At 46.7% G+C, this 15,000-nt stretch overlaps 1 protein-coding gene across 3 annotated transcripts in view; it reads left to right on the top strand.

Annotated features, from left to right (window-relative positions):
• pdgfd (platelet derived growth factor d) overlaps positions 1–15,000 on the top strand; it is a 48,832-nt gene that overhangs the window by 19,190 nt on the left and 14,642 nt on the right. For 2 of the 3 annotated variants that reach the window (XM_048263815.1, XM_048263814.1), the window contains exons 2-3: positions 8,972–9,176; positions 11,387–11,564. In XM_048263815.1, the coding sequence (XP_048119772.1) occupies positions 8,972–9,176; positions 11,387–11,564 (383 nt within the window). The remainder of the gene's footprint in view (positions 1–8,971; positions 9,177–11,386; positions 11,565–15,000) is intronic. The other variant, XM_048263816.1, reaches the window with a different exon arrangement.

The following is a 15,000-nucleotide window of genomic DNA, read 5'->3' as shown; positions in this document are numbered from 1 at the left end:
AGCCGAATACATCCAGGACCCTATGATCTTCCCCCCTCACACATCCTGCCCCTGTCCCAAGCACCAAGCCTGGGCCCACTCTTTAAATACCCCTCCATCAAATATTCACTGCACTGGCAGCCTAAACAGGAGACAGGAACTTAATGGCGCTGTGTTCTCCTCGACTAATCGCCAACGCTGCGTGGTTAAAGCGAACGAGAGTGAAGCGTACGGCTGTGAAGGCTCGGAAAGGGTGACCCGTAGGGGGACTCTGATTAAGGGATTTAATATGGGACATGCGTGTGTTACACACTTTAGAAGATGGAAACATGGCTGTGTACAACCATTAAGGACTGAAGTCTCATCATGAGTACATTCTAGATTTCTGTTCGTGGTGCCTTCTTTGTTGTTCAATGGAAATCTTTGTAGGCTACTCAAATTATCATTTTTTTAAAGTTCATTGTATAACTTCCCCTCAAAAATCTAAAATTGAATCTGTTTTCTTTGACTGTTAAAATAAAGCATGCACACACTCACACACACACACACACGCACACACACAGAGACACAGTGTAACAGACATAGCAGCAGCCTCAGCTAGGGTGTAGGGTGTTGGCCCCCTTTGCTGGCTAGTGATTTGGATTACCTCATGTGGGGAATCACCAGCTGACATGTTTGATTCCTTAACCACCATTTGTGTCATCTACTCATCTCGTTAATCCTGGACACTAATGAGAAACAGTTCAGATTTATGTGAAGAAATGAGCTCCGGTGTCTGGTATCTGTGACTCGCACAATTCTCTCTTCCAAGCCAGCTGTTCTGGCATTTGGATGTACAGTAGAATGGATATATTTTACAGTACTCAGAGCAGTTGGGCCAGTTGAATTTATAGCAGCTCTCTTTCTCTTTCTCTCTCTCTCTCTCTCTCTCTCTCTCTCTCTGTGTGTGTGTTTGTGTGTGTGTGTGTGTGTGTGTGTGTGTGTGTGTTTGTGTCTGTGTCACATACTCAGAATACTTTTTAAATACAAAACAAAAGTTCCTGGACAGAGCATTGATTGCAGGGCCAACTCCACTGCATAGATGTGGAGTTTGGATCACATTTGCCCTGTGGGCGCCTTCGTCCACATTGATCTAATGGTGCACTGGAGAGGTCAGACTTCCTTTATTACCACAAGCGCTTTTGCCCCGTGGGCTAATACTTACCCCTCTGATAATTCTAAATATTGACGGCTCTGGCCAAATCCATTTAAACGTTATGTTAAAATTTCAGCCAGTATGGATTAGCGCGCCCCTCGAAAGTTTGTCGTGGTCCAAGCGGAAGCGCGTCAGAGAGAGAGAGGAGCCGAAAGTGCACGGTAGAGCGAAAAAGGCGGCCGTGTCCTGGCTTCGTGTCCCAGCGCGGTGTTGTTCTCGCTAACTGAGGCGCGTTGACCTCATTGTTATTTTAGCGGGCTGAATAAATATTAAACACCTTTTTGCTGAAAGGCCACTCCGCCACCTGAACCAGACGAGGGGTCAGTGGAGAGTGTACGGGAGACGGTAATGGCGTCTGACAGCACGACTCTGCTCGTTTGTCTTACTGAGAGGCACAGAGAGGAGAGGCGAGGCAGGCTGGCTGGGCAAGGGTTTACTGGTGGGAAAAGGGAGGCATTTATTTCCATGGGCCTCCACCGTAGTGCTAATATAGGCACTCTGTGAAAATTTGACATGGAATCCCAGTTCTCATATCCCAGTCTCTCCACTTTATTCCTTCTCTCTCTAGCTGTCTCTCTCTCTCTCTCTCAATTTTTTTCTTTTCACTTACCTTCTCTTGCTCTTGTAGGTTTTTTATATTTTACATTTTTTTATTTCTCTCTTTTATCTTTCATTGGCTTTTTCTTTCTTTCTTTCTTCCTTTCTTTCTCTCTCTCTCTCTGGCTCTCGCTCTCTCTTTCTCTCTCTCTCTCGCGCTACCCTTATCTCTCTATGTCATACCCACCACCCCTCCATCTCCAGCTCTGTGTCTGTCTGCGAGTAGATCCCTTCCTAAAGCACACTGACCTCACATATTCCCTCTCCCCTGAACTGGAACACATCTGCTGCGAAACAATTACTGCCTCTCTCTCCCCTTCCCCTGTCCTCTCTTCCCCTCTCCTGTCCTCTCTCCCCCTCTTCTGCCCTCTCTTCCTCTCCTCCCTGTTTTCATCCCCGCTCTCGGTTATTTTCCCTCTTCCCCTGCCGCTGACAGATCATCACCGAACAAATTAATTGACGACATGAAGTGAATCTCCCTAGCGAGGCTTCGGAAGATGTTTTCACGATGGCGCTCATCTGGAGAACAAAAGGGAGAAGGAGCAGAGGAGCGGACGCTTGGGTCGAGTCCGCCCTGTCGTGCCCCAGCACCGGCAGCGGCGATTGTGGTGACGGCAGTGGTGCCCACCCTTGTCATTGATGTGGTGGGTACTGCGGCGGGCAGCTGGCCAGCACATGCAGCGCAGGCTTTGTCACTGGCCCAGGCTGCAGAGCAGGTGTGGGTGACGGCACGTTAGTTATTATGTGATTGGCTTCAGACGTCAGACGTCTTGTTATGCATGGACTGTGCTTCATTACGGATGCCAAGCGGCTCATTTATTGTGGCCTCGTTGTTTTAACTGGCCTCTCCTAGTATGAATGGGTTTAATCTAGCCACAGAGGAGGAAAATATTTTAATGAAGCCAGTATAAATTTGAAGGAAGGGTTGAGGAAATGGGTGGGTGGGGGTGGGGTGGTTGTAGATAATGAAGGACTGACAAGTATTTGGATGGAGCAGCTAATGGAAATGCTTATAAAGCTAATAGAGATGGGATTATGAAGTGGAACTGGAACTTCAGAGCACAGTGACAAGCTTTGGGGCTGTGTGTGGGTGTGTATGTGTGTGTGTGTGTGTCTGTGGTTTAAGGAAATACCGCAACAGCACAGGGATCTAATCTTCACACCAGTCTCCTCCTTATGCTGTGCTGAATGAATGAATGAATGAATGAATGAATGAATGAATATAGATTAGCTTTACAGAGAGACAATTGGAGACAGTCTCACTCTCTCTCTCTCTCTCTCTCTCTCTCTCTCTCTCTCTCTCTCTCTCTCTCTCTCTCTCTCTCTCTCTCTCTCTCTCTCTCTCTCTCTCTCTCTCTCTCTCTCTCTCTCTCTCTCTCTCTCTCTCTCTCTCTCTCTCTCTCTCTCTCTCTCTCTCTCTCTCTCTCTCTCTCTCTCTCTCTCTCTCTCTCTCTCTCTCTCTCTCTCTCTCTCTCTCTCTCTCTCTCTCTCTCTCTCTCTCTCTCTCTCTCTCTCTCTCTCTCTCTCTCTCTCTCTCTCTCTCTCTCTCTCTCTCTCTCTCTCTCTCTCTCTCTCTCTCTCTCTCTCTCTCTCTCTCTCTCTCTCTCTCTCTCTCTCTCTCTCTCTCTCTCTCTCTCTCTCTCTCTCTCTCTCTCTCTCTCTCTCTCTCTCTCTCTCTCTCTCTCTCTCTCTCTCTCTCTCTCTCTCTCTCTCTCTCTCTCTCTCTCTCTCTCTCTCTCTCTCTCTCTCTCTCTCTCTCTCTCTCCTCCTTATGCTGTGCTGAATGAATGAATGAATGAATATAGATTAGCTTTACAGAGAGACAATTGGATGGCCTTGATGGATTGACAGATAAACAGGCAGATGTATTGACGGATGAGCGGATGTGTAGATGGATGCGGAGGCAGAAATGGATGGAAACGTATAGACGAATACATGGATGGATGGATGGATGGATAGATGGATGGATGGATGGATGGACAGATGTGTGGACTGGATATGTGGTTGTCCTAGTCGGTTGGCATAAGATGAGGGTCAGATATGTTTCAGAATCGGTCTCTATGATGGAGATTCTAGCTGACCTCACAATCCTACTGCACGCCACTCTGAGCCTCTTGCATGCTCTCACACTGAGGCCCTGCTCTCCAAGCTTGGTATACTCTATAGATGATGACTGGGGGGAGTGTGTGTGTCTGTGTGTGTGTCTAGGATATGGTTCAGTGGATCGGACTGGTGCAGTGCATTGTGGGTAGCCTAGCCGTGCCCCATTACTCTCACAGAGGAGGTGTCTGGTGGAGGCGGGACCGCCAACTGGCCCAGCTGATGGAGTGCCCCAGGACCGCACAGAAACACCGAGAACTCCTCTATACTGACACTATACAGACACACTATACTGACTACATATCCGTCCATACATGCATCACTCTTTCAATCTATTCTACAGTATATGTTCACACATAGTTCCATACATCTATCTATGTATCTATCTGCCCTTCCTTCTGTCTTTTCCTTTGTTATTCTTTATGTCCTATTTGTCAGTCTCTCCATCCATCAGGTTTGTCAAAGTTGTCGCACCTGACTGGGCCGTCTGTATTTCTGTCTGTATGTTATGTATACAGTCTGTTGAGTTACATATGTATGTTATGTTTCTGCCTGTCTTCTCTCATCTCTCTCCTCTATCTCCACCTTTGGTGTAGTCAGGATTTGTTTATACCGGTACATCTGCTAGTTTGTCTCCATCTGTTTACCTTTCTGTCTCTTCATATCGCTCTCTCTCTCCGTCTCTCTCTCTCTCTCTCTCTCACGCTCTCTTCTGTCACTCGGAGGTTGCTTGAGGAATGGTCTGGCGGACAGACCCCTCCAAACATAGCAGCACTGAAACATCTGTGTTGTGTGGGGTGGGCTGGATGTTAACATCATCCACTCCCCTCCTCCTTGAGCCTCCAGGGGAGGTGAGGGGGGAACACGCGAAGTGAAGTGAAAAGAGAGAGAAGAGTTTCAGTCCCCCTGATACATTAGACATGTTCCCTTTTTTCTGTGGGTCCAAACATGATGCAGCATGATGTTTGGAAACGACTTGTTACTTACGTTCTTGCAAAAGAACACGGGGAAGAATGACCGGAGGGCCAGTGTGGCCACAGTAGAACATGAGCTCAGCTCCGACTGACAGGACACAGCAGGGAACACAGACGGACATACACACACACACTCACACACACACACACACACACACACACACACACACACACACACACACACACACACACACACACACACACACACACACACACACACACACACACACACATATATCTCACACATACACTCACACATCTCTCTCTCTCTCTCACACACACACACTCAGACATCTCACACACACACTCACACATCTATCTCTCTCTCTCTCACACACACACACACACACACACACACACACACACACACACACACACACACACACACACATATACACACACACACATATATATCTCACACATACACTCACACATCTCTCTCTCTCTCACACACACACACACTCAGACATCTCACACACACACTCACACATCTATCTCTCTCTCTCTCTCTCTCACACACACACACTCACACACACTCACACTCACACACACACACACACACTCACATCTCACACACACACACACACACACATATATCTCACACATACACTCACACATCTCTCTCTCTCTCACACACACACACACTCAGACATCTCACACACACACTCACACATCTATCTCTCTCTCTCTCTCTCTCTCTCTCTCACACACACACACTCACATCTCACACACACACTCACACACACACACACACTCACATCTCACACACACACACACACACACATCTCACACACACACTCACACATCTATCTCTCACACATATATCTCACACATACACACATATCTCTCACACACACACATCTCACACACACACACTCACACATCTCTCTCTCTCTCTCTCACTCACTCACTCACTCACTCACTCACTCACACACACACACACACACACACACACTCACACACACTCATACCCACACATATCACACACATGAAACTGTTTCCACATAAAGAACCTTTTGCTGACAGAATGAGTTCTTCTCTGCTGAAAACAGGACAATAACTCTGTGACTGCAAAGGGATCTCACACCCATTGCCAGGCTGTTTTGAGAGGTGCTTTTTATGGTGAGAATGGCTTTCCAGAGGGTTTAGCACCAGATCCATCATCATCTGTCATAACTCAGACTTTGGGCCGGCTCAAAAACCCCACCGCAGGTTTACACAGCCCGACCACAGCCACCCCCCACACACACACACTCCCACTCCCCCAAACAGCTTCTTGGCCTCGGCCGCTGTTACCGTATCTTTCACAATTAGCTCATTGCACTACAATGCCAGTGCCTGCACTAGAATAGTTGTGGTTTCCCATACTGTGGTTTCTAATGTTCCCTCCCCTCACCTCCCCTCCCCTCTCACCTCCCTGGTCAAGTCCACTTCACCCAGCCAAGGTGACCTCGTGCTCGGAATTCTCCCCTTCCTGCCAGCTCGCTCCGAGGGGAGGGACGGCGCTTTCAGTTTTTATTAGTAATTGGTGTCGCATGTCAGTCCATTATGCGAGGTGCCGAGAGAGAGAGAGAGAGAGAGAGAGAGAGAGAGCGCCCTTAAGCGGGAGTTTAATGAACCCAGGTTACACTCGACAAGCATCTGATGTGTTATGAGAGGGATTGCGGACTTTTCTCCCGAGCTGCGCCGTGCTCTGTAGATAGGGGTAAAAGTGCGGTGTGATGCATTGATCTAGTGTCTCATTAAGATTTACTTGCCTCTTTCGTCGTTGAGGGGAGCTGATGGAAGGCTTGAGTGTCATTACGTGGTGCAGATGAGGACTCTGTTTTAGCACTGATGTTCAGTTACAGTGCAGCGAGAGCGTTAGGCAGGCACTGCTGAGAGTTGATTTTGGTGCAAGACAGACGGCGTCATGTGTCAGCTTTGGTTGTTCCCTGAGGAGCCACAGGGGGTGCTAAAGTGCAGCAGGGGCCACAGTTCACCCTGGGAAGTTCTCTCTCTCTTTCCCTCACACACACTCTCTCTTGTGCCATCATCTGACCGCTTGACTGACAGCTGTCAGCAGTTGTGCTCCATGTGATGAAAGGGGAACTGTTGTTCGCCTGTGACACCGCCTGCTGCTAATCCTGGCTGACTGGCAGGTGCTTTGATGCATTCAGGGCTGTGATCGCTGCCAAACAAAGGCCCTTTGTTCATGGCACTGTTGGGTCCCATCTGATTGTTCTTGACCCTGCCTGTATCAGGTAATTAGACATAATTAAGTGACTTTATTCGGCTGTGTGCTGTGTTATGTGAAGCCTGCTTCAATTGTAATTCTGTTCCGTTGGCATGACAGAAATGGATTGCTTTGAGGCAGATTGCAGATTGTTGAAGCAGGGTCATCATTTAGAGTTTAGCCTCCGATCCCAGCCTCGGAAGAAGGAAAAAAATTCTATGACACGCCTGTAATGACATTGCAGTATTAGTGTCTGCAGAACAGCCACTATATATGTAAATGTTTTTAGCTGGGCTGAAATTAGCCATTCCTCACATCGTCGCATTTCACTTCACACTTTGTGACCCTTTTTTAAGACCGTGGTCTCTCCTTGGGACAGACATGGTTGATACAGAAACCATTGTTGCATCAGTGTTGGCAACTGGGCAGAGGTGTGTTTGAGGTGCTAAGATGGGCGATTCTGTCCAGCTGTGTGCCGCGAACACTTAAATGACCTTGCGACGCACGCACCGGCAGCCTACTTCCAGAAAAGCTCACGGCCGCCTGCCTTGCCTGCGTAGCGTAGCGCAGTTGCGATCCTCAGAGGCAGAAGGGCTTCAAAGCGCGGGGAGTTAAAAGAGATTTTTAGAGCAGGCTCTGTCTATCAGAGATCAGAGAGCCCAAACCCCAGCGTAGTGCCTGGTCACTCGGGATGGAACGTGGCAGACGGAACGCTGGCAGGGTTAAAAGGGTACATCAGGTTCCACTGGAGGTGCCAGCTCAAAGTCACCTGTACAGTGTAACATTCTCAGCTCTATTTTAAGTGTTAAAAGAATGCCTCCATGTGATGTTTATTTGTGAGTGTTTCTCCATTACCTCCCAATTGGAAAAAAATATTTAAAATGTAACCATTTCGTCCAAGCTCTCATTGTGCAGGTCTATTAATGTAGTTGGTCCAAAACCTATATGGAAGTGCCACCCGCCAGGACTAGCTCTGCATGTGCATGAACATCTGTGTGTGTATGTTTGTTTGTTAAAAGAGAGAGAGAGATGCCATGCAACCATACAAACATGCTCTTGAATCAGTTCCATATATGGATGATGTTGTGTTTGGGGGCTTGGGGAATGTAAAATAAATAGCTTGTGTAACAAACGTGTCGGCAAGCTTAGGTTCGATATTTCTCTCAATTAGGCTAAGAATAAGCATGAAACACATCACTCCGGCCTCTGACATCTACCCAGCATGCAAAGCGCCAGGCAGACTCTCAAGTGGGGGTGTGGAGCATGATGAACAAATGTTTGGCGGAAGGGCAAACAAACTCAGACACACAGGCCTTCAGAAGAAACACACACACAGCTCTGGTCAATATCACAGACACACTCCCTCAGTCGTGACCGGTTCAGGGCCAAACTCGTTTTCTTTGGCACCATTCACAAACTCGTACACCCCATCAAATTCCCTTTGACGTCTATGCCGTGGTAAAGCCACGCATGTTTTGGTGATTTTTATGGTCAGTCTCTACACTTGGAGAAATTGCTACAATCTGTAGGATTTCTTTATGTTATTTTGTTCAATCAAGCATGGAGCAAACATTCTGTGTAATATAATGTTGCTAACATATTGGAGCACGGGAGGCAGAACGATAATATGTGTGACTTAATTTTCCCTCCACTGATTGTGTTATTTGAACATTATTTAAGTGTATTCTAAATGTTTGCATACGCTTAATTTGCCTGAGCCTGCTGTCATTATGTTTGTGTTGTCCTCTTTTGTCTTTTCTCCTTTTGTTATATGTGTGTATGTTTGTGTGTGTCTGTGTGTGTGTGTGTGTGTCTGTATGTGTGTTTGTCTCTGTGTGTGCATATGCATGTCTTGTGTCCCACCTCCGACGAGCAAACACACTAACTTCTACAAGTTGTGACCACTAACAGACAGCAATCACCTCACAGACTTGTACCGGGCGGAGGAGAGCCTCAACGTGACAGGCAGCGGGCACCTGCACAGCCCGCGATACCCCAGTGCCTACCCCCGCAACCTGCTCCTCACCTGGAGGCTGCACTCGCCCGCAGACACACGCATCCTGCTGGAGTTCAACAGCCACTTCGGCCTGGAGGAGTCCGAGAACGACGTCTGCAAGTACGTACAAGGGGGTGGGGTGGGCGAGTTCTTGAGGTGTGTGTATGTGATTGGGGGGGGGTGTAGGGTTGTAGGCTGGGGCTGGAGGGGAGATGGTGCAGAATAAAGATGGATGAGATAAAGATGGATGAGGGAAATGAGAGGAATGAGGGGGTTTAAAGAGCTCTTGTGAAAAAGCAGAAGCGGACGCCATAAAAGATGTGTAAAGGGCTACAGAGAGTAATAAGAGAGGATTCCGAAGAATTCATCCAGCATTCTGTCAAATCAAGATGCCTGTTAAATGTTCCTAAAAAATCAAATAAAAACATCAGGGACTTTGTGGAGGGCAGTTCTGGGCAAATTTCCATTGGCCATCAGCATACCAAAAATTCTGGATGCATCTGAAAGCAACTTCAAAGATCAGGACCCTGAGAATAGCCTACCCTCAGTAAGCTGTTACTGAGCGCCTGAATCCGAAAACCTATTAATTAGCACTAATAAAGACTCCTTCACCAAACATTTATCTGATTACAAGAGAATGTAGGGACAAGCAGTAAGAAAATGAGACTAAAACTCAGAACTAATTAGGCCATTATCAGACCATAAAATCAAAATGTGAATTAGCAGAGTAATTCAAATTAAAAATTAAAAATAGGCTTTATTCACACATCGAATATGTGCAATGTTTATCTGCCAGATAATTTTTATGGTGCAAAAGCAAGCGTGTTACTCAAGCAGTATCTCTTAGTCTTGGAGATAATGTAAAGTGGTAGAGAGAAGATAGAGAGAGACATAGAGAGGAGAGGAAAAAGGAAGAACTGATGATTAAAAGTAGAGAGAAGGGTTTGTTTGTGTCTGGCTGAATGGTACTGTCAGTTCTTTGGAGAAGAATAGTGCTGAATGCACTGAAGGGTGAGTATGTGTGTGTGTGTGTGTGTGCGTGTGTGTGTGTGCGTGTGTGTTTGAGAGAGTGAGTGTTTGACAGACATAGTCTTTTAGGTGACTGTCTCAAAGATACCCAGGCAAGGTGGCTGGCATGTACAAAATATCCTTGGTGAAGATGGATTTATCTTTTTCCCAATTCTCTCTTGCTCTCTCTCTCTCTCTCTCTTTCTCTCTTCCTCCCTCTCTCTGTCTGTTACTTTAAGCTCTCCTCTGATGGGGTCAACCATGTGGCCTTAAAGCCTTAAATCAAACGCCTCTCTTTGTCTTGGAGCTGAAACACGAGGCGCTTCACCAGGACTAGAGAGACAGGAGGGAAAAAAATGAAGGATAGAGAGAACAGGAGAGAAAAAATGAAGAATAGAGAGAACAGATGAGGGGATGAGGGATGGATGAATGAGATGAAAGAAGCAGAGAGAGAAAGAAAGACGAATGAAAAGATAGCAGTTAAGTATGTGTGTGTGTGTGTGTGTGTGTGTGTGTGTGTGTGTGTGTGTGTGTGTCTAGTGTCTAGTGTCTAGAATAAGCTTTAAAACATTATGCCCGGTCCTTGAAAACTAACTCCCTCAATGAGTCGTGCCTGAACCAGCACACACTGGTTACGCCGTTAGTGCACTATTATGTAATTATCCGTTTGTACAGCTAATTATACAAGATGGGAATCGCTCACGCTGGGCCAGGTTGCCGTGGCGCTCTCGGTGCCTTATCAGCCAACAGCCAGGCAGCCATGCCGTCTCTCCCACCGCCTCACCACGTGCCCGACACACAACCCACCGAGCTGTCCGTCACACACACACACACACACACATACACACACACACACACACACAGAGGCCACCTTCTCGGTTTGGGTCTGCAGGTCTGCAGCATAGCAATAGACCGCTAGGATGGCTATCAAATCCACCCGATCTTATCTTAAGTATTCAAAGTAGATATGCCTAGAAGAGATCTGAGGAATTATTAAAGGTTATTATTAATCTATCTATAATGTTTTTGCACTATGTGGAGCATTATATTTGGCTAGTGTGTTTTGACCTATACCTGATGTTGTAGATATGTTGCCTGTAATCGGTGATAGATGAGCATATACGACTGTATGTGTGGAGAAGTGAGCTTAGGATAAAGATTTGATTTGTGTGACTGGTGAATTTGCTGGATGGTTTTGTCTACCAAGAGCCTATTGTGTAGTCAATTAGGGAAACCGAGTGGACTGACGATCTTGGTCATCTGACGTCTGAGACTGTGTCTGACATCTGTCTGTCTCCCCCTGTCTGCCTGCGCTCTCTTAGGTATGACTATGTGGAGGTGGAGGACATCTCGGAGACCAGCACCATCATCTGGGGCCGCTGGTGCGGGACCAAGGCCCCTGCCCACATCACCTCCAAGACCAACGTCATCAAGGTCACCTTCAAGTCTGACAACTACTTTGTGGCCAAGCCCGGCTTCAAGCTCCATTACTCTCTCCTGGTGAGTGGCGGTCAGACATATACACACACACACATACACACACACACACACATACACAAACAGACACACGCACACACGCACACGCACACACATACATACACACACACAAATCACTCATCTGGGCAAGTCTAAGGCAGGAAATTACATTATGAAATGTCTTTATGGGTTCAGGCTGCTGCTACTTCTGCTGTGATGGCAGTGGCATCGTAGATGTACACTGTAATTGTGAATATGGATGTCCATGCTGAACTTAAGATGAACACAAATCGCCCACTCGAGAGCACGCAAGTGCGGTGCTTTAAGGCTGTGGTGTTCTGGGAAATGGAGTTCCACAGGACTTGAAGTAATCTGTCCTGGTAATGGGCATGAGGTCCATCAACTTTTGCAGAAGCAGTGGTGCACAGACAATTTTTTTGGCAAGAGGGCCCAGTTGAAGACCAGTTAGAATGAGCACCTGGTACACAGTGACTGTGACGAGTTTGGTATAAAACACCTCGCAAACACCACACTGATCACATGATGTGCGACATATGATATCACTACCCCAATCACATAAGCCAGAGGATAAACACTCAAATAAACAAGTACTGTAGATGATGAGTTTTTGTTTGTGTGTGTGTGAGACAGAGAGAGAGAAAGAGAGAGAAACAGAGGTGTTACAGTAAAGTGGGTCACACAGATAATCACTTTGTGTGTGTGTGTCTGTGTGTGTCTGTGTGTGTGTGTGTGTGTGTGTGTCGATGCGTCTTGCAGCGTGCATGTTGTGCATGTGCGGTCTGTCTTAGAGTTGTATGAGTGTGTGTGTTAGTTTGAGAGTGTGTGTGTGTGTCGTGTGTGTCTGTGTGTGTCTGTGTGTGTCTGTGTGTGTCTGTGTGTGTGTCTGTGTGTGTCTGTGTGTGTCTGTGTGTGTCTGTGTGTGTCTGTGTGTGTCTGTGTGTGTCTGTGTGTGTCTGTGTGTGTCTGTGTGTGTGTGTGTGAGACAGAGAGAGAAAGAGAGAAACAGAGGTGTTACAGTAAAGTGGGTCACACAGATAATCACTTTGTGTGTGTGTGTCTGTGTGTGTCTGTGTGTGTCTGTGTGTGTCTGTGTGTGTGTCTGTGTGTGTCTGTGTGTGTCTGTGTGTGTCTGTGTGTGTCTGTGTGTGTCTGTGTGTGTCTGTGTGTGTCTGTGTGTGTCTGTGTGTGTCTGTGTGTGTCTGTGTGTGTCTGTGTGTGTCTGTGTGTGTCTGTGTGTGTCTGTGTGTGTCTGTGTGTGTCTGTGTGTGTCTGTGTGTGTCTGTGTGTGTCTGTGTGTGTCTGTGTGTGTCTGTGTGTGTCTGTGTGTGTCTGTGTGTGTCTGTGTGTGTCTGTGTGTGTCTGTGTGTGTCTGTGTGTGTCTGTGTGTGTCTGTGTGTGTCTGTGTGTGTCTGTGTGTGTCTGTGTGTGTCTGTGTGTGTCTGTGTGTGTCTGTGTGTGTCTGTGTGTGTGTCTGTGTGTGTCTGTGTGTGTGTCTGTGTGTGTCTGTGTGTGTGTCTGTGTGTGTGTGTGTGAGACAGAGAGAGAAAGAGAGAAACAGAGGTGTTACAGTAAAGTGGGTCACACAGATAATCACTTTGTGTGTGTGTGTGTGTGTGTCTGTGTGTGTGTGTGTGTGTGTGTGTGTGTCTGTGTGTGTGATGAGTTTTTGTGTGTGTGTGTGTGAGACAGAGAGAGAAAGAGAGAAACAGAGGTGTTACAGTAAAGTGGGTCACACAGATAATCACTTTGTGTGTGTGTGTGTGAGACAGAGAGAGAAAGAGAGAAACAGAGGTGTTACAGTAAAGTGGGTCACACAGATAATCACTTTGTGTGTGTGTGTCTGTGTGCTCTCAATTCAATTAAACTCAAATGTGCTTTATTGGCATGACTCAGAAAATAGTGTTGCCAAAGCAGTAACATGACAATACAAACATATACAATATTTGTTTTAAGGGGGGTCAAAGAAAGGAAACTTATCTAAACTAAAAGAAAGAAAACTTATGTTTAAAAAAAAATAGTAACTAAATCCATGTTTAAAGAAAACTTAAACATGTATTCTTAAATCTAAATCTAAAGGAAACTTGTACAATAGTCTATATAAAACTATTTATAGTTTACAAAAACTATATACTGTATGCACTTTTTCTATGTGAAGTTTTCTCTTAAAATGTGGCAGGAGTGTAAATATTGGTATGCTAAGTGGGCACATTTATCTATTTCTCCCAGGAGGAATTGTAGTTTTTGTTCATTGGTGGCAGTCTCTCTCTCCCAGCTTAGGAAGTGGGAACACTGCAGCTGTCTGTCTGTCTGTCTGTCTGTCTGTCTGTCTGTCTGTCTGTCTGTCTGTCTGACACGTTGGCCGGTGTTCCACTGTCCTCTCAACACTCAAGTCCTTCCTTCAGCTCTGACAGATTGTGTAACCTCCTCCTTACCACATATTTGACGTAACGCCTTTCCTAAGTGGATGTGCAAGTGAAAAGCTGAGGTGGGGTGGGCAGTGTTCCCAGCAACCGCACATCATTTTTAATGGTGGCAGTTAGATCATCTCTTAGGCAAGATCAAACTGTTTCCAACCTGCTTCCAACCAGGCTTGCCTTAGGTATGGGAGTATTAGCATCCTGTTGGACTGGAACAATGGAAGAGGGTGGAGATGGAGAAGAGAGGTTAGAAGATGGAAATAAAAGAACAGAACAGAAGTGAGGGGAAGAGAGAGAGGGAGGGAGTGAGGAAGGATGGGGGGAGAGAGGAGGAGAGCAGCAGGTGTCTGATTCCTATCACCATGACAGCTGCTCAGCCACTGTGGAACAGCAACGTTGGGGAGATAAGACTTGCACAATGGGAGAGGTGTGGAGGAAACTACAACCCCCATAACGCACTAGGGCCATTTTATCACTTCAACACTCTTCCTGTCTTTCTGTTTGTGCCCTACTGCACTGCCTCTTTCTTCTTTCCTCCCTTGTTCTCCTCTCTCTCTCCCTCCCTCCCCCTCTCCATCACCTCTCTCCATCACCTGGCTGCAGGTTGACCTAAGCACTGCATAACATAGTGGGTTTTCGTGCCGCTGGGGCTTCCAGTGCCCCACACCCCAGTTTATGAGAAGGTGAAGGACCAGCGGAGAACATACTCCCGGGCGCAATCACACATCCCATTCATTACACCATTACTGTGGGCCACAAATCACACACATTAACCCACGAGTGGCCCTAAAGTCTTATAGCTCAGCCCATAGAACATGATATTGCAGGGAACACACCTTACATTATCGTGTGTGTGTGTGTGTGTGTGTGTGTGTGTGTGTGTGTGTGTGTGTGTGTGTGTGTGTGTGTGTGTGTGTTCATGAATGCCTAAGTAGTTAACTAGGAGTGAGGCTAGGAGTGACAATCCTTATAGGTTTAACCTGCTTTCCCCCCACATGGCGAATAATACACTCGTGTGTGAG

The sequence above is a fragment of the Alosa alosa genome, chromosome 15 (assembly GCF_017589495.1).
Source record: "Alosa alosa isolate M-15738 ecotype Scorff River chromosome 15, AALO_Geno_1.1, whole genome shotgun sequence".
In the NCBI taxonomy this organism is placed as follows: domain Eukaryota; kingdom Metazoa; phylum Chordata; class Actinopteri; order Clupeiformes; family Clupeidae; genus Alosa; species Alosa alosa.
The sequence above is the reverse complement of the archived record's forward strand: the minus strand, read 5'-3'. Positions and strand labels throughout refer to the sequence as shown.